Here is a 25856-nt window from a genome sequence, read left to right on the forward strand (position 1 = left end):
TTTTTACACATCAAACTCTATTGAATACCGATCCCGGTCCATTTTACATAGCCAGCACTCATCCCGCTGTCCCTCGATTGAAAGGCTAAACAGTTGGGCCCTGAATTATGGACTACTGGACACGTATATGCTGCCCACTATTCTGCGCCCATGTGTTTCACTGCTACACTGTGTGCCTGGTCTCACTAGCAGCACAGAGACTTGTGAAATGTGCCCCTCTACGTGGCTTCACATAAGCTAAGGTCAACAAAGAACGTTCATGTGTGGAGATCAAAGCAGGAAATGTACACGTGCAAAGTAACCAGGTAGTGGGCCATCGTTCAATCACAGTCGGCATCAATAATAAACTCTTGACACTCGTTAATTTGGGGTGTAAGTGTGTCGTAACTGAGCACCATTAATGTCTCCAACATGCTCAAAACCACATTGCTCCTTAATCTAAACAAGGTATCAATGACGCACATGTTATTTCCAGGTTTAACCGTGAATACAAAATATATTAAAGGTTATGAGGAAATGGGAATTGAGCAGAAGGATCTGAGGCAGAGTTAGGACTAACACAGAGGGCGATTGGCCTTCTTCCAGGCTGAACTTTGTGTAACTTGTATTTCTATTGAATTGAAAGTTTGGTGGTCTTAGCTAATCACAAACTAAATGCCCCTGAGTGACTGAGAAGCCAAGGGCCTGAGAGCGAGGCCTGCACTTGTAGAGTGAGTCTGTCCATTGAGGTAACTCTCAGATTAGGGGAGGGCAGGACGATACTTATTCTCACAAGACGCTTGAGGAGAAAATAGTAACTTAATTCGCCCAGGTCTGATACCTCACTGGTAATCTGCCCAAAGCGCAGGTGTACAATAAGCAGAGACCCCCAATTAAACACAGTCAATATCTGAGCCTCCTTGGAGCTGTGGCCTGGATTGATCTGAATTCTCCTCTTTTGAATCCCCCTCTCAGTCCGATTCACATGCCCAACATTCGTCCCGCTGTCCCTGAGGGAGCATGTTGGAAGGAGCAGCAGGCACACCCATGGCACTGATGAATATCCGACTGCACGAAGTTTTTGTACTTGCAGGTGTTGTCTTTAAATGTTTGCAAGTGAGCTCAGTGAGGCGGCAGTGACCGACAGTCGATTGTGCCACATTGCTGGTCAGGCAGGAGAAAGACCTGTTGGTCCAACGACTCGACCCATTGGTCTCCCGTATTAAGAAAGCACAAATGTGCCTTGGAGCCATTAAAACGTTGTCCTTGGCATCCTCACCGAGCTTCTCCTTTTGTCCCTTGTGCGAGCACATCCTCAGAGATGGGGTCCTGGTCAATGGATTCCAATGTGTCAGGGAATAGCCTCAACCACCTGACCACCTTCTGTTCTTCCTCTGCCTGTTCCATGGAGCAGAGTTTAGAGGGGAATCCACGTAGGGAAATCTCATTTTGTATCCATTCTGATTTGGCGGACGTACCTCCGCTGGAATTGGGATTGATAAACAACTGACCAAAAAAACAAAATAATATACATTTGGATGAATAAGGGCGGGGGGGATTTTAATCTAACTCACTCAGCGTGTAGAGTAATGGTTATGTTAATTAGACAATGATGTTAAGGACTTAAGAACAAAGAGCAGGAATATGCAATTCAACTCCTCAAGCTCACTCCGCCATTCAACATGATCATGGCTGATCTCCTCTCGGCCTTAACTCCACTTTCCTGCCTGTCCGGCATAACCATTCAACCCATTAAATATCTACCTCCTCCTTAAATGAATGATGATGTGACCAAGAGGTTCCAAGGGAGCAAGACAGAGAGCAACCTGTGTCCAGAGAACACTGTACTGACCATGAGGTCTTGTATGTAAATAGCTCTAAATAAATAGTTTCAAGAAAAATTAATCGGGACTTACCTCCAAGTCACTCATAGAGTAAGAGAAATCTCATCCAGCCCAGAATAACCAGACAAGTAAAGGGCAAAAGCACAAATGCGGTCACGGCCTGAAACATGGTGGGACACCCATAGGATCAGGTGGAGCGTCCTGTTAAATATCACTGTCGATTGAGTTTAGTAGAGAGTGGAATTGGGGGAGTTTGAGAGTCTAAAGCAGTATCATACCTAATTCCATCCATTTTCTTACTCTCCAATCAGATTAAAGTTGTCCCGAAGAAGAATTCTGCAAAGCTTTCACATATTGTTCCACTATCCTTAAATTTGCCCCCGCCATTCCTCCTTCCCCCAGTAACTACGGGCAGGTCAACAATTCAAGTTGGGCATAAATGAGGTGAAAATTACAACAACAAGATGAGTGAAACATTGACCAATTCATTTCGATGCGACAACCCAATAGAACGGCTGGGGTGGTGCGGGGAGCATGGGGGGAGAGGGAGAGAGGGGGGGGGGGGATTAAAGTGAGCAGGGATCCCGTGAGATGAAAAACTCTCCAGCCTTTTGCACCCTCTCCTTCCTGAAGGTTTCCCACTGCAAGTGGGAATAAACAGGAAAATTAAAGCAGCTTCGGCTATGATTGACGCCCGCCCGGCGAGTGACAGTGGCTCAGGAGACTGAACAACTCCGAGATTAGGGACAGAGGGAGAGGTTACCCGAGGCAAGAAAGGCCACAGGAGGAAAAGGAGAGACTACCAAGAGAGGTGAACGAGTGTTTGAACTGGAAGAACAGCATATCTGAACAGTTTGGAATGAAATCCAAACAAAATTAAGATTGCATTTGGATGCGTATGGTGGGTTTTGATCGAGTACATCCCAAGAAATCAGTTGCACCTGCTTAGGGGGGGTCAATAATAAGAGATTTACAGCAATTGACAAAAAGAAGTAGAGAAGGAGATGAGGAGAAATTGTAACAAGTTGTTATGATCTGGAATGTACTGCCTCTAGGCCAGTGGAATTCAATAGTAACTTTCACCAGAGAACTGCATACATACTCGAAAGGAGAGATTTGCAGGATTAGGGGGATGAGCAGAGTGGGGAATTAGATTGCACTTTCACTGAGGCACTGACACAGTAACGCCGCCTTTGACAAAGTCATTTCAATTGTACCTCTTCTCGTCAGCCCCTAAACATCCAATCCTTTAAAATATGTATTTGTGGATTTGGAGTTGACCGAACATCTGAACATTTGGCATTTCTGACAGAAAGAGGAAGTTCGCCACCATAACAGGAAATGACCGTCAGGCCTAAACAGGAAGTTTTGATCAAAACCAAAATAAGTTTACATTTTTTGGTCAAATCCAAAACAAAACAGGAAAATGTTGGGAGGAGGGGCCAGGTGACAGGGGAGGGGTTTGAGTGCAGAAATTTACAGAACAGGAAACCTCAGAAACTAGCTCCCTTTCTTCTCATCTCATGCGGGTGGGATTTAAGACAAGCATGAGTTTTGGCTGCGTGTAGGGTGCGCGGAGTTGGGTGAATTTCTGGGTCTGTGAACCCGACCTCTAAAAATATCTCAATGAATGTCAGATTTCCGATCTGGGATGGCAGTGTTCCCTGGGAGTCGGGCCAGGCAACCCCTGAACAGTAGCCGAGGCCAGGCTGGCACAGTGATCCAGCAATGTGGGGAAGTTTAAAACAGAAAAACAGAAAACAGTGGTCCAGTCCGCACACACTCTCCATGCCACCTCACGCCCTCTGACCACCCCAAGGCCTCTCATATCCTTCATGCCATCTATGCACACCCCAAAGTTGCTGATACCCTTCTTGCCAACCTACGCCCTTCTGACCATACCCAATGGCCTTGTATAATCCTTTGACCAACTTCATGCCAACTTATGTCAATCTGTGATTATCCCCCCCGCCCCACACCCATTACCCTTTGCCCTTACACCTACCATGTCTACTCACCCTATATTCACCGTGGGTAGACATCAAGAGCCGTGCTCAGATTAAAGATAATAAAATTCCAAATGTCTATTACAGACTTATTACAGATCTAACCAAATTGCAACAGGGTTCCGTGTTGAGCACGTTTAGCCGGGTCTTTTTGCCACTCACACTGCCGAGAAAGACCCCCCAAAAGCTCAACTCGTCTATAAGGGGACCCCCCCCCCCCGTCCTCTCTCACCCCCCCCTCCCCCCGTGCACCCTACCTCGCACAGACAGGGCAACCTCAGGCCCGATCCCTGGCATGTGCATAATGCCAGTTTGGCACTGCCAGCCTAGTACCCTGAAAGCACCTCTGCCTGCCTGGCAGTGCCCTTGGCAGTGTCAAGGTGCCCAGGTGGCACCAGCACTGCAAGTGTGCCACCCTGCCCAGAGGCCAAACACCTAGGCATCTGATCCCCTGCGAAACACCCTCCAGTGCTGTTCCGCCTGGTCCCCCTTTGTGAGGCAGAGTACTGAACACCGCTCACCTAAGGTCTCCGAGGCAAAGGGGTTAGATCCCAACACCTCGGGTAGATCAGGCCAGCTGCAGTTTAAAGTGAGACTAGCTACTCACTCTAATATGCAGTTTTACCAAATACTGATCCCGCCCAAAATGGTGAAGCGAACCAGCTAAAACCCAGAAGAGGTCTCTCCCGGCATCCACCGGCCACATCATGCCCACGTTCAGGCAGGACACAGCCGGTAGATCGTGTCCTATATTTGAAAAAGCTCTCATTCATAAAACCAATTTACTACATTTGCATTCCTTCAACTACATTATGCCTTTATAGCTACAAACATTTTGCACAATCTCAAGTAAAAACAAGCATTGGAATTCACATTACCGCTTCTAAAACTCCATAACCACTTGAAGCTGTCAATCAAACTGAAATGGGAGGCAGCCTCCTGTGATAATGGGCAGCTGAGAAATCAGTTCTGCAGCACTAATGCAGTAAGGAAACCGTACGGAGTATGTCAACAGACACAGTGAAATATCAAGCAAACATTTTGTTTTCATGCCCCTAACAGCTTTTTTCGGCGAGTTAAGAGTTCTAAATGCTCTGACAGCTTGACAGATCCCTTTGACAGTTCATCTTGACAGTTGTTTTTGACAGTTCCACAAGGTTTCACAGTTCCAATGGGTTTATGCACTTTTTACGCACATTCATGCCTAATTTTAGGCTTTTTGAGGAGGTACATGACCTCTCCCAAAGCCTCCACCAAAAGTGTCCCGGGCCATATCCAAAGGGATACTTTACCTCTCCAAAATAGCACCTTGGCTATCCAAATGGACCCACACAGTTCCGACCTGCTCCTAATCTGCGCACCTCAAATTTCAGACACCTCTCACAGCAAAATCACCCAAGTGGGTGCAGCTGCTGATTTCAATGGCAGCTTCCTCTGTGAAAGGTGCATGCCCGAATCCCAACCCGTGCCCAATCCCGCCCCTATGAAAATGGCAGGTTCCCTGTTGGGGGGGGGGGGGACTTTCGGATTCGGACCTCTTCTGCCTTTTGTGCCACACGGAGGGACTGTCTGTCGTGATAAAAATCCAGGCCGTAAACGCGTTTTAGAAATTTCCAGATGACCTACTCCAAAAACAGCAGCAGAATTCCAAATGTAAACGGGATGGGAGCGGTAGGGGCAGCGACCCTGTGCTATATTATTAATAACATTTTCAAACTGCGTACATTCTGCACTTACCATCCAATTATTGAACCTTCGCCGAGAATAAATGCGGAAGATTTGGGAATCCAATAAAAATGATTTGTCTCTGTGTTAATTTTTTTTAAATGTTGTTATATTCTTGGCAATAATGCTGAAGATTTAGTACAGTCAGTTAGTTTCTTTAAATATTTCTGACAAGACCAACAATTATTGCCCTTCCCCTCAGTTGCCCTTGAGAAGGTGCGGATGGGCCTTCTTTTTGAACCACTGCCGTCCCACCGTGTTACAAAGATTTTGATATTGTGAATATAAACCTCCCCTTAACATTCCTTGTTCCAAGTAGAATAAGTTACGAAAAAGGGGCGAAAGTAGACCATACGAGCCCCCATGGCTGCTCATCCATGGGGGAACCTATACTTCAACTCCTTCTTCCAACCCTATCCCCATTCCCCTTGATTTAATCAACCTGAAGAGAACGATGCCAGACTCTCCACATACTGAATCCCCTCATCCCCAGCACCATTCTGGTGAAATCTCTCCCTCGTACTAACGTTTGATGCCCATAAATGAACACAATAATCCAGATGCGGCCTAACCAATGAAGGGTTAGCATAACCTCCGGGCTTCTTTATTTATAAAGCCAATGATGCTTTGTAACAGCCTGATCGACTTGTCCTGCCGTCTTCAAAGTCGTCTTTTGTTGTCTCTACCGATGCTGGAGATTCACTTCAAAACCTTCAAGCCAGTTATCGAAGGGCAGAAGAGACTAATTAAAATTTTAGATCATCGATATTTTTGGGCAACCCGCCAGGACACAAAGCCACACAACCCGGAGTGGGATGAGAACGTGGAGCTCAGCCAGTGGCTGAGGTGAATCGTATCGATACGTTTCAGTGGGAGCTGATAAACACACGAGGGAGAAAGGAACAGCAGGATAGGCTGCTGGGGTGAGATGAAGGAGGAGGCCCGTGTGCAGTGTAAACACCGGCGTGGACCAGGTGGGCCGAATGGCCTATTCCTGTGGATGAGTTTGGCAATAAAAACACCAATCAAACGGCTCAGCCAGTAAGATTTGCCTGCTTGACCTGACAATTTTCCTACGAAGGTCTATTAGGAGGAGCCGGAGGACATGGCGTTCACTGCGGACATCAATCATCATAGATTATCATAGAATTTACAGTGCAGAAGGAGGCCATTCAGCCCATCGAGTCTGCACCGGCTCTTGGAAAGAGCACCCTACCCAAGGTCAACACCTCCACCCTATCCCCATAACCCAGTTACCCCACCCAACACTATGGGCAATTATGGACACTAAGGGCAATTTAGCATGGCCAATCCACCTAACCTGCACATCTTTGGACTGTGGGAAGAAACCGGAGCACCCGGAGGAAACCCACGCACACACGGGGAGGATGTGCAGACTCCGCACAGGCAGTGACCCAAGCCGGAATCGAACCTGGGACCCTGGAGCTGTGAAGCAATTGTGCTATCCACAATGCTACCGTGCTGCCCGAACACGTGTTGCATGAACATAAGGATTGTGCAGTTAGAATTGTCTGCTCACAAGACCTTAAATTGTTGAATAAATCTCTGGCATATTCAATGTGACTTTCACTAAAAAGGATTCTCGTTTCCTTCCCAATCTCCCCTACTCATGGGAGATCATCCTGTGACTTCCTCCAGATAACCCTGACTCTTCCCAGACAACCTTGATTCTCCCCAGACAGGCTCGACTCTCTCCGGACAGCCTCGGCTCACCTCGGACAGGCTCGACTCTTCCTAGACAACCCTGACTCTCCCGGACAGGCTCGACACTCCCCAGACAGCCTCAACTCTCCCCAGACAGCCTCAGCTCTCCCCGGATAGGTTAAACTCTCCGTGGGCATTCCCGATCTCCCCAGACAACCCTGACTCTCCCCGGACATCCCCAATTCTCCCCGGACAGACTCGACTCTCCCCAGACACCCCCGACTCTCCCTGGGCATCCCCGACTCTCCCCAGACACCCCCAACTCTCCCTGGACAGCCCCAGTCTCCCCGTTTCAGAGGAAGATACTGGTAACTTGCCGTTGCTGTGGATCGACATTCCCCAGCAGGCTGCAGCCTCTCTCACTGAGGCTGACTGGGAACAGACTGGCAGATGTGCAGTTTGCCTTTGTTGTTTCCTTGGTTTATTTTAGGGTCCAATTAACTTAATAGAATAACAGAAATTAACTCAGGGCCAAATTAAAAGCGGCCGCTCCTGGTAGGGGCACTGCCCAAAAATAACAAAGAACAACGGAAACTTCACCACATCAAATCGGAATGTGAAAAGAGGCGCCAATAAAGCAATCCAACCTCTGCGGTGCCCACCCGGTACGGATTTGACGGTCCTTGGTCTGGGGAACGGCGCAGCAGTCAAGACTTATCGTGCGCTAACACCATTAAAGTTCAGGTCAGGTGAGCAGAGCAGGAGCACCGTTACAGAGGACGTGACCCACTGAGTGGGAGACAGCAATGGGGAGAGGAGAATGATCCCAGAGCCTCCAGAGGTAAAGATAAAGTTAAAGAAAGCTCGCAAGTTGGGCAGCACGGTGGCGCAGTGGGTTAGCCCTGCTGCCTCACGGCTCCGAGGTCCCAGGTTCGATCCCGGCTCTGGGTCACCGTCCGTGTGGAGTTTGCACACTCTTCCCCCGTGCCTGCGTGGGTTTCGCCCCCACAACCCAAAAGATGTGCAGGCTAGGTGGATTGGCCACGCTAAATTGCCCCTTAATTGGAAAAAAATGAATTGGGTGTTCTAAGTTTAAAAAAAAAAGCTCGCAAGTTAAGGAAAGATCTGCAAAGGGAGAAGCAAAGTGGACAGGAAAGAAGCCGTGAAGATCAAAGGAGGCAGCCGAGGGCTGGTGATCCCTTACTGCCAGCCTGTGGAGCAGTGGGGTTCAGCCTGGCATGGTCGAAGATCTGAAAGTCTTCTTGGAAGGTGAAGTGCCCGTGGACATCCAAAGTAACTGCCGAAGGTGAGATTGAAATCCTGGAGGTGAACAACGTGCCAAACCTATTGTGTTTTCCGCATCATCGGATTGCTCTCCAGACTCAGCTTGTTTTGCGTCTGGGTATTTGGTCTTTTATTCCCTCAGCATTCCGCTCCGGATGCCTCAAAGTGGCAGGTTAACAGCTTATGAAATAAAATAAAACACACCGAATCCACCGGCCTACTCCGTACTCACTGCAGCGTGAAGGGAGAAAGGCCTGAGCAGAATTGAAACAGAATTCAAACAGCTGCCCACAGGAAACGGGAGAATTTCTAAAATCTCCAAAGCCCCATGGAACGTAATCTAGTTCAACCGGCGGACCAAAGGCAACCTTTGGGTCATGAAATGTGAGTGATCAAAACAGCGATGACCGAGGATGGCAGAGCGAATCCGGTGGAGAAAATGCCCGTAGCCAATAGTATTAAGATGTGTGATGGGTCGATGGGTGCACTGGGGCAATGTGCATTTATAAGTGAGAAAGAAATAATGTCATTCTGTAAAACAAAAAACAAAACGTATGAAACAGAAACCAACTATTCAAGAATGTCTCCCAACAAAGCACATCGACACTCTGAACCCTCTCCCACCAGCAGTGTCAAAGAAGTTGCCACATTTGGGAATGTATTACAAGTACCCTGGGCGCGATTCTCCGCTCCCGCGCCGGTTGGGAGAATCGCCTGGCGCGCCATTTTTCCCCGCGACGCCGGTCCGACGCCCTCCCGCGATTCACCCAAGCGGCGAGAACGGCCCCGTCATGTTCTGCGTGGCGCAGGTCGGAAAATCGCCCGAGAAACCCAAAATGGCGATTCTCCGCTATTCTCCGGCCCGGATGGGCCGAGCGGCCTTCCCAATACGACGGGTTTCCACCAGCACCGTCCACACCTGGTCGCTGCCAGCGGGAACAGCGCGGGAATGCTGGGGGGACGGCCTGGGGGGGGGGATTCCTGCGCCGGGGGTGGGGGGGCCTCAAATGGGGTCTGGCCTGCGATCGGCGGGCCGGCCTCCCTGAAGGAGGACCTCCTTTCCTCCGCGCCCCGCAAGATCCATCCGACATCTTCTTGCGGGGTGGCCTCGGGGAGGACGGCAACCACACATGCGCGGGTGACGGCAGTTATGCGGTGCCGGCCGTGTCATTTACGCGGCGCCGCTTTTATGCGGCGCCAATGCCCGGCGCGCACTGACGATGCGGGAGCGGAGAATCGCGCCCCCTGAATTTATTATTTAGTGATACGTTTTACTTTTCTAACCATTTTATTGACTTTAGGCTGAGGCTAATGTAATATAAATGGGCCTCACCCTACAGGCCGTAAGGGTGAGGCCTATTTATATTATAATAGCCTAAGCCTAAAACTGAAATTATCTGACATCCGAAAAGCGATTGGCCCTGAGATTCTCAGACAACGGATTATCGACCTGTAAAATGTGGCAGAATCAAATTCTAGCTGTGCTAAAGACTAATGATTCAAAGTATCACACGGTTCCTATTAAAATGTCTACCGCCTACCGACTCTGATATTTTTCCTTTAAAAAGCATGGTTTACTGATTTTTGGGGACTCAAATGATTAATATATAGGAAAACAACACAAGAGTTAGAAAGGAAATGGCCAACACATTTTCTTAGATCTCCTGCACCTCAAAGGTCCCCACTGCACCTGGCCCCAGGGTTGTTGAGCGCAGAATGGAGGTTATCAGACTCTTCAAAACCGTTCTTGCCCAGGGCACAGAAAGGGTTAATCAATCTCTCAGGAAAGGAAAATTACACGAAACCCTCGACTAGAATGCCGACTGCTTGTACCTGGGGCAGATGCTGCTTGCTGCCTGCCTGCCTGTACTTTTTATTTAGTCATTTGTACATTGGCTGCGATGAGAATTGTTCAGTATAAAATTAATGCTGCGTTTCCCACACAGATTAAGAGGTGTTAAAATGGAGCAGAGGAAATTAAACGACCAAGCAAATACACTGGTGGATCTGGCCAAGGTTGGTAATGTAACAAACTGTACAAAAATCCTGGGGGAGATATGGAGAGGATTTTTTGTCAACTGGGGGAGGGGTTTCCAACTCTGATTGGACACATTCCTGGTGTCCTTTCTCCAATTGCAGCCCCTCCCCCCCCCCCCAGTGGTCACCTGGCATGTCCATCCTCATAGCACCCCACCTTAACATAGCCAATCAGAAATCAAACCGACTCATCATTGTGATTGGATGAACCTAATGTTCACTCTCAGTCCAGCGGCCTTCAATTCCACCTCTGGTAAACTAAACCACTTTTTTTTTAATGTTCTTGTGATTTTTCTCCTGGGTGTTGCTCGCATCAGTATCCTGGAGATTAATCTTCAATTCCTGGAGAAACCAGAGCGATCCTGGAGGTTGGCAATCGCTACCCTCAAAGAGGGGGATGTCACCAAAGCCTACAATGAGCCGCAATGCTCCTGGGCTAGGATGGGGGGGTAACATAATTGACCCGGGCGTCCAGCTCCTGGTGAAGGCCCCCCCCCCCCACCCCCGGTGCAGCAATGTGTCGGTCTGGGGTGCAGAGGTGGTGAGGGGGGGAGGGGGTGATTGTTGGTTGAGGATCGGATGAGGTTGCGAGTCCTTCCCACTGTTGAACAATGTGTCAGCACTCCGTGTACGCTCACACGCCGAGATTGGTCACCATGACGTGGCCTCGGAGAGGACACTGGAGCCTCACTCCAGTCTAATTTAGCACATTTGGGAGATGGGTAAGGGAAAAACTTATATCACAACAATAATGTACATTGAAGTAGCGCGTTGAAAATCAGCCCCAGGTGTTTTACATGGTCAATTATCCAATAACATTTGACATCGAGCCACATAAGGAGATATTCGGACAAGTGACCAAACATCTGGTCGAAGAGGTCAGTTTTAAGGAGCTCGTGAAGGAGGAGCAAGAGAGAGAGAGAAAGATTTATGGAGGAAATTCCTGTGCTTTGGACCTTAGCAGCTAAAAGCTCAGCTCCAATAGCGAGGTCAATGAAAAGCAAGGATCTTCAAGAGGCCAGAATTAGGGGATTGCAAAGATTTTGGAGGGTAGTAGATCTGGAGTAGATTACAGAGATAGGGATGGATTGGAGGGATTTAAACGCAAGTGGCAGAATTTATTTGAGGTGCCAGGGGGTCTTGCTGTTGGGGTGTTGCTGCCAGCAATCCGAGGCCCAGGGTCAATGAGGTAGGCCTTAGGTTGAGTGAGAGCAGGGTGGGGATTAGAGTGAGGGGGTGGCTGGCTAATAGGGGGGGGGGGTCGGAAGAAAGGTCAGTATGGTGGCTCTGAGCAGGAGCACCTTCCTGACACCGGGGCGGGATTCTCCCAGCTCTGGGCCTGGACAGAGAATCTCCGCGACCGGGCCACGGCGCCCCAACGCCGGCACGCGATTCTCCGCAGAGCGGACCGCTCTACGCGATGAGCCGAGCGGCCGTGAAAAAAAAAAAACGAGTCCCGCCGGCGCCGTTCACGCCGGCTCACAGCCGGCGGGAACTCTGCGTGCAAGGGTCGGGTGGCAGCTTGTGGGGGACGGGGGCTCCGACCCCGGGGGGGGGGGGGGGGGGGGGGGCCTCCGATGCGCCCTGGCCCGCACTCGGGGCCCACCGATCGGCGGGCCGGCCTCTCTGTCCCCCGGCCTCTTTTCCTACGCGCCGGCCCCTGTACTCCGCCATGTTGCGCCGGGGCCGGCGCGTTGAAGGAGGCCACTGCGCATGCGCGGATCCCGCGGCACACAGTTCGCGCCGGGATTGGCAGCTGGAGCTGTAGGGGCCAGAATTACTCCTGGCAGTGGCCCGTTCACGCCATCATAAAACGCGACGGCGTGGACACTCTGCCGCGGGACGGGAGAATCCCGCCCTCGTTGCCTCAATCAGGCATGAACCACAGGGGCTGACTGGCAAACTCACTGGGTTACCCTTCAGGCTCCCCACATGGCGTGTCCCCTCACCTCTGAAGAACATTACACACTCACATTGTGTCCCCGGCTTTTTTTTGACACATGTTTATTTGTGCCTCCTGTTCACAGACACAGAATGTGATGTACGACATCCTGTCAGAACTGCAGGAAAAGAATGAAGACTTAGAGAAAAGGATTGTGACTCTGGAGACCAAACTGGACTCACTAACTGTCAGCCTCCAGGCTTTGCCTGGACTGATCACCCAGGCTGTTGGCCAACAGCAGCGTGACTTCTTTGAGACTCACTTGCACAGGTTTAAACCGGTCACATACAGTTCGGAGAGGTCATGGACACCAACACGAAGGCGTCGATCGCCGTCCACAGCACCGCATACATCTTCTGACAGCAGCTAGGGGCCTTCAGAAGTAGATAATCTGATCTCACTTGGCCATTGTATGGCTTACAATGTTAGCTTTTTTCTATAAAGCCATCTCTAATTTATAAGTTTGGATTTTAGGATACCAGAGTGAAGCTGCAGGTTACCATTAATATTTAAAAGGGTAAAGCAGCTCCCTAGGCTTTTGCCAAGGGGTTTGGGCCAGTATATATAGGTTGAAGCCATCTTCCTTAAGCCTCCTGTTCTCCACCCCTCCCCTCTCTCGCTCCCACCCACCCCTGACACACAAGAGTTTTGGCTGTCCAGGATTGAGCAAGCGATGAGCAACATCTTCCCAGTCCCATAAAACTCAATTCAGGGCAAGACCTGAGAGTCCTCAAATCAACCAAATGAATCATTGGGTATGGTTTAAAAAAGGGTATGGGAAGATCCCGTTATCCCTCGACTCCAGAAAGACACAAGTTGCCACTGTGGAATTAATCCTATTTACTGTACTCAATGGGAATATATGCAGGTTGCTGGGTCGTTGGTATATGGGCAATCTGCAGGTGGTTTGGGGGCACAGTCTGTCTCTGTGTGGCCCCCAATGACTAATGTCCAAACACAGCTAACGGCTCCCACGATAGTCAAGTCGGTATGACTATCCCTGAGTGGTGTGTGAACACGTGCCCAGGTTCAGTCTAGTCCGAGCTGAGGCAGCAGGGCCTCAGCTGCAGTGGGCACTGGAGTGGGCCTCAGCAGACCGTAGGGGTTAGAGGTATGCCAGGGTTCCTCCTGCCAATCGTGAGCCAATGGCCAGCCCCCCACCCCCCCACCACCCTCCCCGCAATTGATGGGGAAACATTTGTAGAGATTGAGTAACTGCCCGGAATGGGCTGCAGGATTGTGCTCCCTGCTCCATCTGCTCAAACAGCCTCTCAACAACTAATGCCTAGACTTGCATTTATATAGCACCCACAACATAGCAAAACGCCTCGAGGCGCCTGACTGGAGAGACCCAAACAAAATTTGACACCAAGCCACATAAGGACAGGAGAATAAAGGCTTTCTCAAAGAAATGGGTCTGAAGTGGCGAGAAAGGTTCAGGTAGAGAATTCCAGAGTTTACAATCCAGTCAGCTGAAGGAACATCGCGTCAATGGTGGAATGCTAAAAACTGGGGTTGGGCAAGAAGGTCAGAATTATTATAGGAGGGGAGAGATGTCAGAGAGTTGTGGGGGGGTTGTGGGTGGGGGAGAGGAGGTTGCAGAGCAAGAGAGGGGTGAGGCCCTGGAGGGATTAGAAAATAAGGGTGAGAATTTAGAAATCGGGGCATTGCTGGAGCGGGAGCCAACGTAGATGAGCGAGGGCAAGGGCGTTGGATGAACAGGATAGGTGATTGGCCATTTGTAGCATTACCAGAGACTTTCCCACAGTTGGTAACCCAGAAAAGGTGAACGTAGGGTGAGCAAGCGAAAAAGCAGTTGGCTTGATACAGCGCCTGACTCGCTACTTCCTGCTGTATGCGATCATCATGCTGATTTCTCTCCCAATGTCTTTGGGGTGGGGGAGGAGAAATAGGAAAATAAATTGAATATTAGACAGAGCTTGCAGTTGAAATAATTGGTAAATGATGATCTGGGACAAGTAAATTTTTAAATATTGCTGGATTTTTGCTACTTGTCCAACAACCCGCTACCAAGAAATAGAAAAGAGTAGGGAGGTTATAATAGCATTAGACAAGTCCGCAATGTTTACCGCATGGACTGCAGTGGTTAAAGAAGGCAGCTCACCACCACCTTCTCAACAGCCAACTAGGGATGGGCAATAAATGCTGGCCTTGCCAGCAACCCTCACGTCCCAAGAATGCATATATAGTTTTGGGAGCAACTGACCAGCCAAATCATTGGTGCAGTCATTGACTGCCAAGAGTAACAGTTTCTACTGAAGGTTATTGAGTTGGCCATGCAGTGGGTCTCCTAAAAATGACATTAGGAGACATCCTTCCTTAACCCAAATGACCATGGGCGTCTGGGGGACATGGTTTAGGAGTTCTGAGGGAACGAGGGGAAATAATAAGTGTTATCAAAGCAGGTGATAGGTCATTTGTAAAGGAAAATATTATTCAGGACAATCTACATTTAGCACAGATGACCAGGGTCAATTGAAGGTCACTGGTTTCATTTCTGCCACAGGGATGAGCAAATGTCAATCTTGAAAAGGAAGAAAATGGATAAGAGTTGTAGTTTCTGTTCTGGGTTTAGCAATACTCTTAAAATAGCCAACTCGTCTACTAGAAAAATGGTCATTGCCCCCAAAGCCGCCCCCCGCCCCCCCATTATTCCCTGCACCGTCCTGTTCACCTGTAACCCTGGCCCCATCATCCCTGCCACTTCATTCACCACCGAACCCAATTAAATGGCTGTGGCCGTCATTTAAAATGGTCGCCTGACCAGTCCTTGCAAAGTGAAGTGAAATTAATATTATTCCATTGGTTCCATTCTCCTGCCGTCTCCTATCCCGAGTCTTCACCTCCTTCGCTCCCATCTTCCCTCCATCCTACCCTTCACCACTCCCGCCATGCCTTCCCCCTGCCACCACTTTCTCCCCACCTCCTAGCTTCCCCAGTCCCATCTCCCCTCCCACTCCTCACCCCTACCCTTCCACCAACCCCGCTCTCCTACCTTTTTCACACCCCACACCCGTCCACTCGACCCGCTCCCCCTCTTGCATTTTCTCCTCCCCGCTCCACCTCTTTCCCCTATCCAAACACCTCACCTTCCCCTCACCTCTACCTCTTACCCCAACTCGCCAACCCACCCTCATCTTCTTCCCCGTCCCAAACAATGCTGCCGCCGCCATTGTTGCTGCTTCCACCTGTCAATCATTCCAATGTGAACCAATGAAAATTTGAATTGGCATGCTGCCAGGGTCAGGAATCAACCAATTGGAAATTGGGTTAAATTGATGCCTCCTAAAAAATGTCAATGCTCAATAAAGATCCCAAATGTCTCAATAACTGGCTCAGTGTGTTTACTGCCTCAGCTGAGAATGTGTGTAGTGATATAAATGAATGAAACCAGTTCTTACCCATAGATTCATCACTCTGTAATTTTTGTATGTGGATGTTTAGTCAATTTAAAAAACGATTTCCTCCCAAATTTGATTGAGAAGCCCCCCCCGCCTCCCCTCACCCACGATATTCCCCCCAAAAATAAACTCGGATGTTGTAACACCTCTGACATCAGCACGTGACCACAGAGAGCGCACATTGCAATGACATCACCAGAATGATGCAGCCTCTCTCCGGATCCAATCCCGAAATGAAAGAGATAAAGAAAGAAGGAAAATGCAAACTGTTTTGAACTGGAAACAAAGCTTGTTTATATCAACAACTTGCATTTACATAGCGCCATTAATGCAGCAAAACATCCTGAGGCATTTCAAAGGAATGATTATCAGTCAAACGTTGACCCCCAACTACCTAGGGTTATTTTACTCGCAGAGACCAAAGAGGTAGGTTTAATGGGGGGTCTTAAAGGGGGAGAGGGAAGGCTTTAGGGAGGGAATTCCAAAGCTTAGGGCCACAGGCAGCAGAATGGTGAAGCGATGGATGGTAGCACAGTGGTTAGCACAATTGCTTCACAGCTCCAGGGTCCCAGGTTCGATTCCCGGCTTGGGTCGCTGTCTGTGCGGAGTCTGCACGTTCTCCCCGTGGGTGCGTGGGTTTCCTCCGGGTGCTCCGGATTCCTCCCACAGTCCAAAGATGTGCAGGTTAGGTGGACTGGCCATGCTAAATTGCCTTTAGTGTCCAAAATTGCCCTTAGTGTTAGTTGAGTGGGGTTACTGGTTATGGGGATAGGGTGGTGCATGCTTGGGTAGGGTGCTCTTTCCAAGAGCCGATGCAGACTCGATGGGCCGAGTGGCCTCCTTCTGCACTGTAAATTCTATGATTCTATGAAATCAAGGATGGACTATGAAACCAGAATTGGAGAATCATAAATATCATAAGACAAAAGACCAGTATTAAGCCACGCGGCCCATCGAGTCTGCTCCGCCATTCAATCATGTCTGATATTTTTCTTATCCCCATTCTCCTGCCTTCTCCCCATAACCCCTGATCCCCTTATTAATCTGGAACCTCTCTATCGCTGTCTTAAAGACACTCAGTGATTTGGCCTCCACAGCCTTCTGAGGCAACGCATTCCACAGATTCACTGCCCTCTGGCTGAAGAAATTCCTCCTCATCTCTGTTTTAAAGGACCGTCCCTTTAGTCTAAGATTGTGTCCTCTGCTTCTAGTTTTTCCTACAAGTGGAAACATACTCTCCACATTCACACTATCCAGGCCTCGCAGTATCCTATAAGTTTCAATACGATCTCCCCTCTCCCCAGAGTCCTCAACTGTTCCTCATATGAGAAGCTCTTCATTCCAGGGATCATTCTTGTGAACCTCCTCTGGACCCTTTCCAAGGCCAGCACATCCTTCCTTAGATATGGGGCCCAAAACTGCTCACAATACTTCAAACGGGGTCTGACCAGAGCCTTATACAGCCTCAGACGTACATTCCTGCTCTTGTATTCTAGCCTTCTCGACATGAATGCTAACATTGCATTTGCCTTCCTAACTGCTGACTGAACCTGCACGTTAACCTTAAGAGAATCTTGAACAAGGACGCCCAAGTCCCTTTGTGCTTCTGATTTCCTAAGCATTTCCCCATTTAGAAAATAGTCTTTGCCTCCATTCCTCCTTCCAAAGTGCATAACCTCTCTCTTTTCCACATTGTATTCCACCTGCCACTTCTTTGCCCACACTCCTAACCTGTCCAAGTCCTTCTGCAGCCCCCCTGCTTCCTCAATGCTACCTGTCCCTCGAGAATCCCTACAATGCAGAAGGAGGCCATTCGGCCCATTGTGAGTGAATCAACCCTTGCAAAGAGCACCCTACCTAGTCCCCCCCCCCCCCCCCCCCCCCCCACCCCCATGCCCATAACCCCATCCATTCTTTTGGACACTAAGGGGCAATGTAGCATGGCTAATCCACCTAACCTCCACATCTTTGGACTGTGGAAGGAAACTGGAGCACCCGGAGGAAACCCACGCAAACACGGGGGAGAACGTGCAGACTCCGCACAGACAGTCACCCGAGGTTGGGAGTGAACCTGGGTCCCTGGCGCCGTGAGGCAGCAGTGCTAACCACTGCTGCCTCACCTCCTATCTCGGAGGGTTGTGGCGCTGGAGGAAGTTACTGAGGTAGGGAGAGCGAGTAGAGACGAAACCAGGGAAGGATTTGAAAACAAGACGGAGAGGATGCTTCAAAAACAAGGGAGCGTAGTTTCAGGATAAGGGACCAAACATTTAAAACTGAGATGAGAAACTCACTCAGGGGTTGTGAACCTTTGGTATACTCGACCCCAGAGGGTCGATGTGCCATCGTAAGACAGGGATAGACAGATATTTGGTCTCTAAGGGAATGGGGGATCTGGGAAGCAGGTAAGAAAGTGGAGTTGGAGCTCAAAAGTAGCTGATACCACATTGAATGGTAGAGCAGGCTCAATGGGCCACATGGTCATCTCCAGCTGTTTTGAGGACTTCAAAATTGAGACATTGCTAGACCAGGAGCCAATGTATGTCAGTGAGCGCAGGAAATGGTGATGTGTGTGGGACTTGATGCAAGTCAGGATAGTTGCAGCCGAACTTTGGATAGCTCGTTTAGCAGAAGGTGCAAGGTGGGAGCCGGCCAGGAGAGAATTGCGACACTCAAAGACATAGGTGAGGGCTTCCACTGCAGGGACAGAGTCAATGATGTTATTTGTGAATAAACTGCACCATTGGTATGAACCTGACAAGAATATGGGGTCAGAAACTCTTCTCGGGGGCAAATAGGACACCAGGGTTGCAAAGAATCTAGTTCAGCCTGAGGCAGTGGCCAAGGAGAGGGGTGGAGATGGTAGCAAGATTATTCCTTATTGCAATAAGCACCAGTCTCCAATTTCTAGTTACATGGGGAGTGGGGCAGGCCAAAAGTGAGAGTATAGGTGGATAGTTGATCCAAGAAGGTAAGTTAAAATCACACCAGTTAGAAAAACAGAAATCAGTTATAAAGTGAAATCTGGAAAAGGAAAGTTGGCCTCAGTGAAATGATGAGGAAGCTATCAGATTGTCTCTAAACAAAAACCTCAATTGGTCTCTTCAGAGAAGGGAATCTGCCATCATTGCCCAATCTGACCCGAGACGTTACTGCAGACCCAAGCCAACATGGTTGGCCTGCCCTCAGGAGACGCGTGCAATCAGGTGGTCTGGTCAGCCACACCCCCCCCCCCCCCCCCCCCCCCCATTCCAAATGTGAATAATTTTAAAAAGGACCTCACATACCACCGAGATAATTCCCCCCCAAAACTGAAGTCCTCACATCAAGTCATAATATTCCAGCAATCTCTATTATCCCACTGTCATGGTGACAGGTAAGTGGTTAAAGCCACAAGAATTAACACCGATGACTTTAGCTTTTAATTATAAAATCACTGCAGGTTCGGAGAGTGACTGGCGTTGGGACCTCTGAAAGTGGTGTCCATGCACTGTGTAAGAATTGTGAATTTACCATTGAATGTACATTTATTAATTGTTTGCTTGTTTTCTTGAGTTTTAATGAAATTCAAAGTGGAAGAACTTTTTTTTAAACTTATTTTCTTCAAAATTAAACTGGATCTTTCATGGATGCAACACTCTTTCCTCTCACATTCTTTTCTCTTCGACATCAAAATAAATCTCGTAAGCTCAGCTTTTAAATGAGCAAAAACATCCTGATTCATCCCCCAGTATTTATTCTGCACCAAAAGGTAAATAAAATGTCTCTTGGATTTCCTTCGGCATTATTAATAATAATAATCTTTATTGTCACAAGTGGGTTTACGTTAACACTGCAATGAAGTTACCGTGAAAATCCCCCAGTCGCCACATTCCGGCGCCTGTCCGGGTACACAGAGGGAGAATTCAGAATGTCCAATTCACCTAACAAGCACGTCTTTCGGGACTTGTGGGAGGAAACCGGAGCGCCCGGAGGAAACCCACGCAGACACGGGGAGAACGTGCAGACTCCGCACAGACTGTGAGCCAAGCCGGGAATCGAACCTGGGACCCTGGAGGGATGGGAGACGTGAGGAAAAATTAGCATCTGATCATTAATTCCACTCTCTAGCCTCTAACCTCCTTAGTTATGGGCTCTTAATGTCATTTTCATCCAGATCCTCCCAAACCTTGCTTTTATCTGAGCTTCAAATGGCGCTCTGAAAGAGCTGGGATTTCTTTAACAGAGCGAAGTCTTTGAAGGTGTTTCACATGAGTGATTATCCGACAGAATTTGATACCCAGCCAAGTATTAGTGTAGGGTTTGGTCAAAGTGTAGGTTTTAAGAAGAGTCTGAAAGGAGAGTTGGGGAAAGGCTTGGAGACGGCTTTTTTTCACTCACGAGATGTGGGCATTGCTGACTCGACCAAAATTTGTTGCCCATCCCCACTTGCCCTTGAGAAAGTAGCGGTCAGCTGCTTTCTTTGAACAGCTGCAGTCCATGTGGTGTAGGTACGCCCACAGTGCTGTTAGGGAGGGAGTTCCTTGATTTTGACACAGTGACAGTGAAAGGAAGGCGATATATTTCCAAGTCAGGATAGTGTGTGGTTTGGAGAAGGACTTCCAGGTGGTGGTGTTCCCTTATAACTGCTGCTCTTGCCCTTTTAGATGATAGTGATCATGGGTTTGGAAGGTGGTGTCAAAGGAGCCTTTGTGAGCTCCCGCAGTGCATCTTGTAGATGGTACACACGGCTGCCACTGTGCGGCGATGGTGAAGGGAGTGAATGTTTAAGGTGGTGCCCGGAGTAACAATCAAATGGGCTGTTTTGTGCTGGATGATGTCAAGCTTCTTGAGTGTTGTTTGAGCTGCACTCATCCAGACAAGTGGAGACTATTCCATCACACTCCTGACTTTTGCCTTGTAGATGGTGGACAGGCTTTGGGGAGTCAGGGGGTGAGTTACTCGCCGCAGAATTCCCAGTCTCTGACCTGTTCTTGTAGCCACACCATAGTGACACAGTGGTTAGCACGACTGCTTCACAGCAACAGGGGACCCGGGTTCAATTCCGGCCTCGGGTGACCGTCTGTGTGGAGTTTGCACAGTCTCCCCATGTCTACGTGGGTTTCCTCCAGGTGCTCCGGTTTCCTCCCACAGCCCAAAGATGTGCAGGTTAGGTGAATTAGCCATGCTAAAAAATTGCCCTTTATCATCCAAAAGATGTGCAAGTTATGTGGGGTTACAGGGATATGGGGAAAGGAGGGGAAGTGGACCTAGGTAGGGTGCTCTTTCAGAGAGGGTCAGTGCTGACTCAATGGACCAAATGGCCTCATTCTGCATTGTAGGGATTCTGTGATTCTTTGATTTATATGGCTGGTCCAGTTCAGTTTCTGATCAATGGTAACCTGCAGGATGTTGATAATGGGGGAATTCAGTGATATTAATGCCATTGAATGTCAAGGGGAGCGGTTAGATTTTCTCTTGTTGCAGGTGGTCATTGCTTATCACTTATCAACCCAAGCCTCAATGTTGTTCAGGTCTCGTTGCTTATGGACATGGTTAAGTGTCTGGAGAGTTGTGAGTGGTGCTGAACATTGTGCAGCCATCAGTGAACATCCCCACTTCTGGCCGATGATAGGGATTGGGGCCCAGGTAGCTGAAGGCATCGTCACCAATGGCAGAGTGATGTTAATCCGGGTTGCGTAAGTCAGCAAAATTGGATGAGTGCAGAGATCCTTCCACAAGCATTCAAACCCTCCATCACAGTGGCAGCCGTGTGTACCACCTACAAGATGCACTGCAGTAACTCACCAACATACCTTCGACAGCACCTTCCAAACCCACTACCATCTAGAAGGTCAAGAGCAGCAGATACCTGGGAACCCCACCACCTGGAGGTTCCCCTCCAAATCACTCACCACCCTGACTTGGAAATATATCGCCATTCCTTCACTGTCGCTGGGGCAAAATCCGAGAATTCCTTCCCTAACAGCACAGTGGGTGTACCTACACCTCAAGGACTACAGCAGTTCGAGGACAACTCAGCACCAACTTCTATAGGGCAACTAGTGATGGGCAATAAATGCTGGCCTAACCAGCACCAGCACTGCCCACATCCCGGAAATGAGTTTTTACAAATCTCAGAGATTTGGAGGGTCAGATGAGATGTGGGGCGCGATTTTACTAAAAGGGAACAAAGTCCCATAGCGATTCCATTTAGCAAGCGCTGGGAAACACAACACTACAAAACGGCTCTTGCGTTTGATAAGGGGCCTCAACAGGTAATGCGCAGAACTCCTCAGTATAGCGAGAAATGGCATCACAATCCCCATGGCCCCCCAACACGACCCCAGCCACTAACACACTATGGGAGGGTCCCTGACTGACCCCCCCCCCCCCCCAACCACACCCACCAACTCCCATGCAGGATATCCCCAGCCCAATTATCAGCACACAAAAAAATGTTAGCTTGGCACCTTGGCTGTGCCAACCTGGCACACTGGCAGTGCCCATGCCAGCTGACAGTGACACCTGAGCAGTGTCAGGCTGGCACCCAGGCTGCACTGCCAGGGTGCATGGGTAGCACCATCAGTACCACCCTGCCCAAAAGGCATGCACCTGGAGCACCCCCAATCTCCTGGGAGACCCCCACAAGTATCGTTTCCTCTGGTCCCCATTTCTGGAGACTTTTTTTTAACTAAAAATATACTTTATTCATAAAATCTATAATAAACCTTACAGAACATTTCGGATTGTCTTGACTGTACATTTCCATCAGAGTTACACATTCCCTTGACTTTCTTCCATTCAATTGGGATGACATTACCCACATATCCCTCTTTACGTTACAATTCTTTCTTAAATATTTACATTGTCATGTTTCTTTTATACATTGGAGTGTTAATGACCCAGACCAAGGGGGGTTTACACTGCTACCTGCCCCTCGGTGTACATTTGCTGGTAAGACTTTACACAGTGGTCTTTCCCCATTGCGCCTTGGCGGCAGCTGCCCCAAGCTTGAGTGCGTCCCTCAGCACGTAGTCCTGGACCTTGGAATGTGCCAGTCTGCAACACTCGGTCGAGGACATCTCTTTGCACTGGAAGATCAGCAAGTTTCGGGCAGACCAAAGAGCGTCTTTCACTGAGTTGATGACCTTCCAGCAGCAGTTGATGTTTGTCTCGGTGTGTATGCCTGGAAACAGTCCGTGGAGCACAGAGTCCTGTGTCACAGAGCTGCTCGGGATGAACCTTGACAAATGCCACTGCATCTCTCTCCAGACCTTCTTTACAAAGGCTCATTCCACAAGGAGGTGTGTGACCGTCTCATTTCCCCCACAGCCACTCCGAGGGCAGCGTGCAACGGCGCTGAGCCTTCGGGTGTACATGAAGACTCTGACGGGGAGGGCTTCTCACCACCAGCCAAGCTAGGTCTTGGTGCTTGTTTGTAAGTTCTGGTGATGAGGTGTTCTGCCAGATGACTGACAGTCTGCTCAGGGAACCGTCCAACATCCTCCACAGTCTCCTTTTCCCTGAGGGCCTCGAGGACATTACGTGCTGACCACTGCTTCATTGCCTTGTGGTCAAAGGTGTTTTTCTTCAAAAACTTTTCCACGAGGGACAGGTGGTACAGCACAGTCCAACTAGTTGGAGCGTTCCACGGCAATGAGGCCAGGCCCATCCTTCGTAACACCGGGGACAGGTAGAACCTCAGTATGTAGTGACACTTGGTGTTTACATACCGGGGGTCCACACACAGCTTGATGCAGCTGCACATAAAGGTGGCCAACAGGATGAGGGAGGCGTTGGGTACGTTTCTCCCTCCCTTCTCCCGAGGTTTGTACATGGTGTCCCTTCGGACACGATCCACCTTGGATCTCCAGATGAATTTGAAGATGGCCCGGGTGACTGCTGTGGCGTAGGGTCGGGTTCTGGGCCAGACCTTCGCCACTTACAGTAACACTGAGAGTACCTCACACCTGATGACCAGGGTTTTGCCCACAATGGAGAGGGAGCGTTGCTCCCACCAGCGCAGTTTCTGTCTTACCTTGGCAATGCGCTCCTCCCAGTTTTTGGTGCACGCCCCGGCCGCTCCGAACCATATCCCCAGCACCTTCAGGTAATCTGACCTGACCGTGAAGGGGACAAAGGACTGGTCGGCCCAGTTCCCAAAGAACATGGCCTCGCTCTTGCCGCGGTTTACCTTGGCTCCCGAGGCCAGTTCAAACTGGTCGCAGGCGTTCAAGAGCCTGCGTACAGACGCGGGATCCGAGCAGAAGACGCTGACGTCGTCCATGTACAGGGAGGCCTTAACCTGCACGCCTCCGCTGCCTGGGATCATCACTCCTCTTATACCCGGATCCTTCCTGATGGACTGGGCAAAAGGTTCTATGCAGCACCCAAACAGGGCCGAGGAGAGAGGGCAGCCCTGCCTGACTCCAGATTTGATCTGGAACTTTTCTGATTCCCACCCATTGATTGAGACTGCGCTATAGATGTTTGTGTAGAGCAGTTTGATCCAATTGCGAATTCCCTCCCCAAACCCCATTTTGGAGAGCACATCCATCATGTAGGTATGCGATATTCTGTCAAAAGCCTTCTTCTGGTCAAGGCTGATGAGGCAGGTGTCCACCCTCCTGTCCTGCACGTAGGCGATCGTATCCCTGAGTAGCGCGAGGCTATCAGAGATCTTCCTGCCGGGTGTGGCGAGCTGCGTTTCGGGCGCAGCATAGCTGTTTGGTCATGCCCAAGGTGTCACTCATGGCTGGGTCTCACTGCTCACCACAAAAAACTCTTTTTGTCTGAAGTGTGCTCCGAATATAAGAAATAGGAGCAAAAGTCAGCTATTTGGTCCATCAAGCCGGCTCCACCATTCAACACACTCATGGCTGCTCGTCTAACTCACTACCACCATCCCGCACTATCCCAAATCCTTTATTCCCCTAGTGTCCAAACATCCGTCACTCCTGATACACAGCTGCCTGTGGTAGATAATTACAAAGATTCACAACTCTCAAAATTAAGAAATTACTTCTCGCCTCGATCCAAACTGTTCACCCTCTCATTCTGTGACTTTAACCTCATGTTCTAGTTTCCATAAGCAAGAGACAGTTTACTCCTGGGATGGGATAGTGTAGGCAAGGTACACACCTCAAATTCACCTGACAATATGATTCATATTCATATTCCAGAGGATAAAACCAATACTGACCGGTACTGTACTGCGGTCATTTTCAAACGCAGGGTCGCGACCCATGGGTGTGTCACGGGCAGGTGTCGGGAGGGTCAAGGGGCCATGCGTCGCGCCATTCCTGATTGTGGGGCCATGCTTCACGGCGTTCCTGAGCACTGGAAGAAGTGCCGAACAGCACGACCGGCTTTTAAAATTGTCGGCCGCGACCGGTATTCAGAATGCCGGCCATTCCGCCCATGCGGGCCCCCTCTGCAGTGCGCAGGCCCAGAGCCCTGCAAGGCAGAACTCCAGCTCCTGAAATGAAATGAACGAAAATCGCTTATTGTCACAAGTAGGCTTCAAATGAAGTTACTGTGAAAAGCCCCTAGTCGCCACATTCCGGCGCCTGTTCGGGGAGGCTGGTACGGGAATTGAACCGTGCTGCTGGCCTGCCTCGGTCTGCTTTCAAAGCCAGCGATTTAGCCCCGTGCTAAACAGCCGGAGCAGATTTTATTCAAGCGCTGGAATCTGCCTGCCTGGAGCAGCGGCAGAGGGCAGGTCACACGCCCCGGGCGGGATTCTCCGCCTGCGGGATGCTCCGTTTTGCCAGCACCTGGGGGTTTCCCGATGGCGTGGGGCTGCCCCACAATGGGAAACCCCATTGCTCTGCCGGCGCAACAGAGAGTCACGCCGGCGGGTCGAGGCAGAAAATTGGCGCGGCGGGCCGGAGAATCCAGCCCACCGTAAGCTGACGTCACGAGTTCTGGGCGCAAGAGAGATCCCTCCATTTTGCAGCTGCCAGCAGCGCTG

The 25856-nt window shown here is 49.6% G+C and overlaps 1 protein-coding gene across 4 annotated transcripts in view; it reads left to right on the plus strand.

Moving 5' to 3' along the window:
- The window catches only part of LOC140395029 (small conductance calcium-activated potassium channel protein 2-like), a 246192-nt gene extending 232154 nt beyond the window's left edge, over nucleotides 1–14038 (plus strand). For all 4 annotated transcript variants that reach the window (XM_072482353.1, XM_072482354.1, XM_072482356.1 and 1 more), the window contains 2 exons: nucleotides 10450–10519; nucleotides 12568–14038. In XM_072482353.1, the coding sequence (XP_072338454.1) occupies nucleotides 10450–10519; nucleotides 12568–12852 (355 nt within the window). In that variant the 3' untranslated portion in view covers nucleotides 12853–14038. The remainder of the gene's footprint in view (nucleotides 1–10449; nucleotides 10520–12567) is intronic.
- Nucleotides 14039–25856: the final 11818 nt, after the last annotated feature.

The sequence above is a fragment of the Scyliorhinus torazame genome, chromosome 18 (genome assembly GCF_047496885.1).
Source record: "Scyliorhinus torazame isolate Kashiwa2021f chromosome 18, sScyTor2.1, whole genome shotgun sequence".
Classification (NCBI taxonomy): Eukaryota; Metazoa; Chordata; class Chondrichthyes; order Carcharhiniformes; family Scyliorhinidae; genus Scyliorhinus; species Scyliorhinus torazame.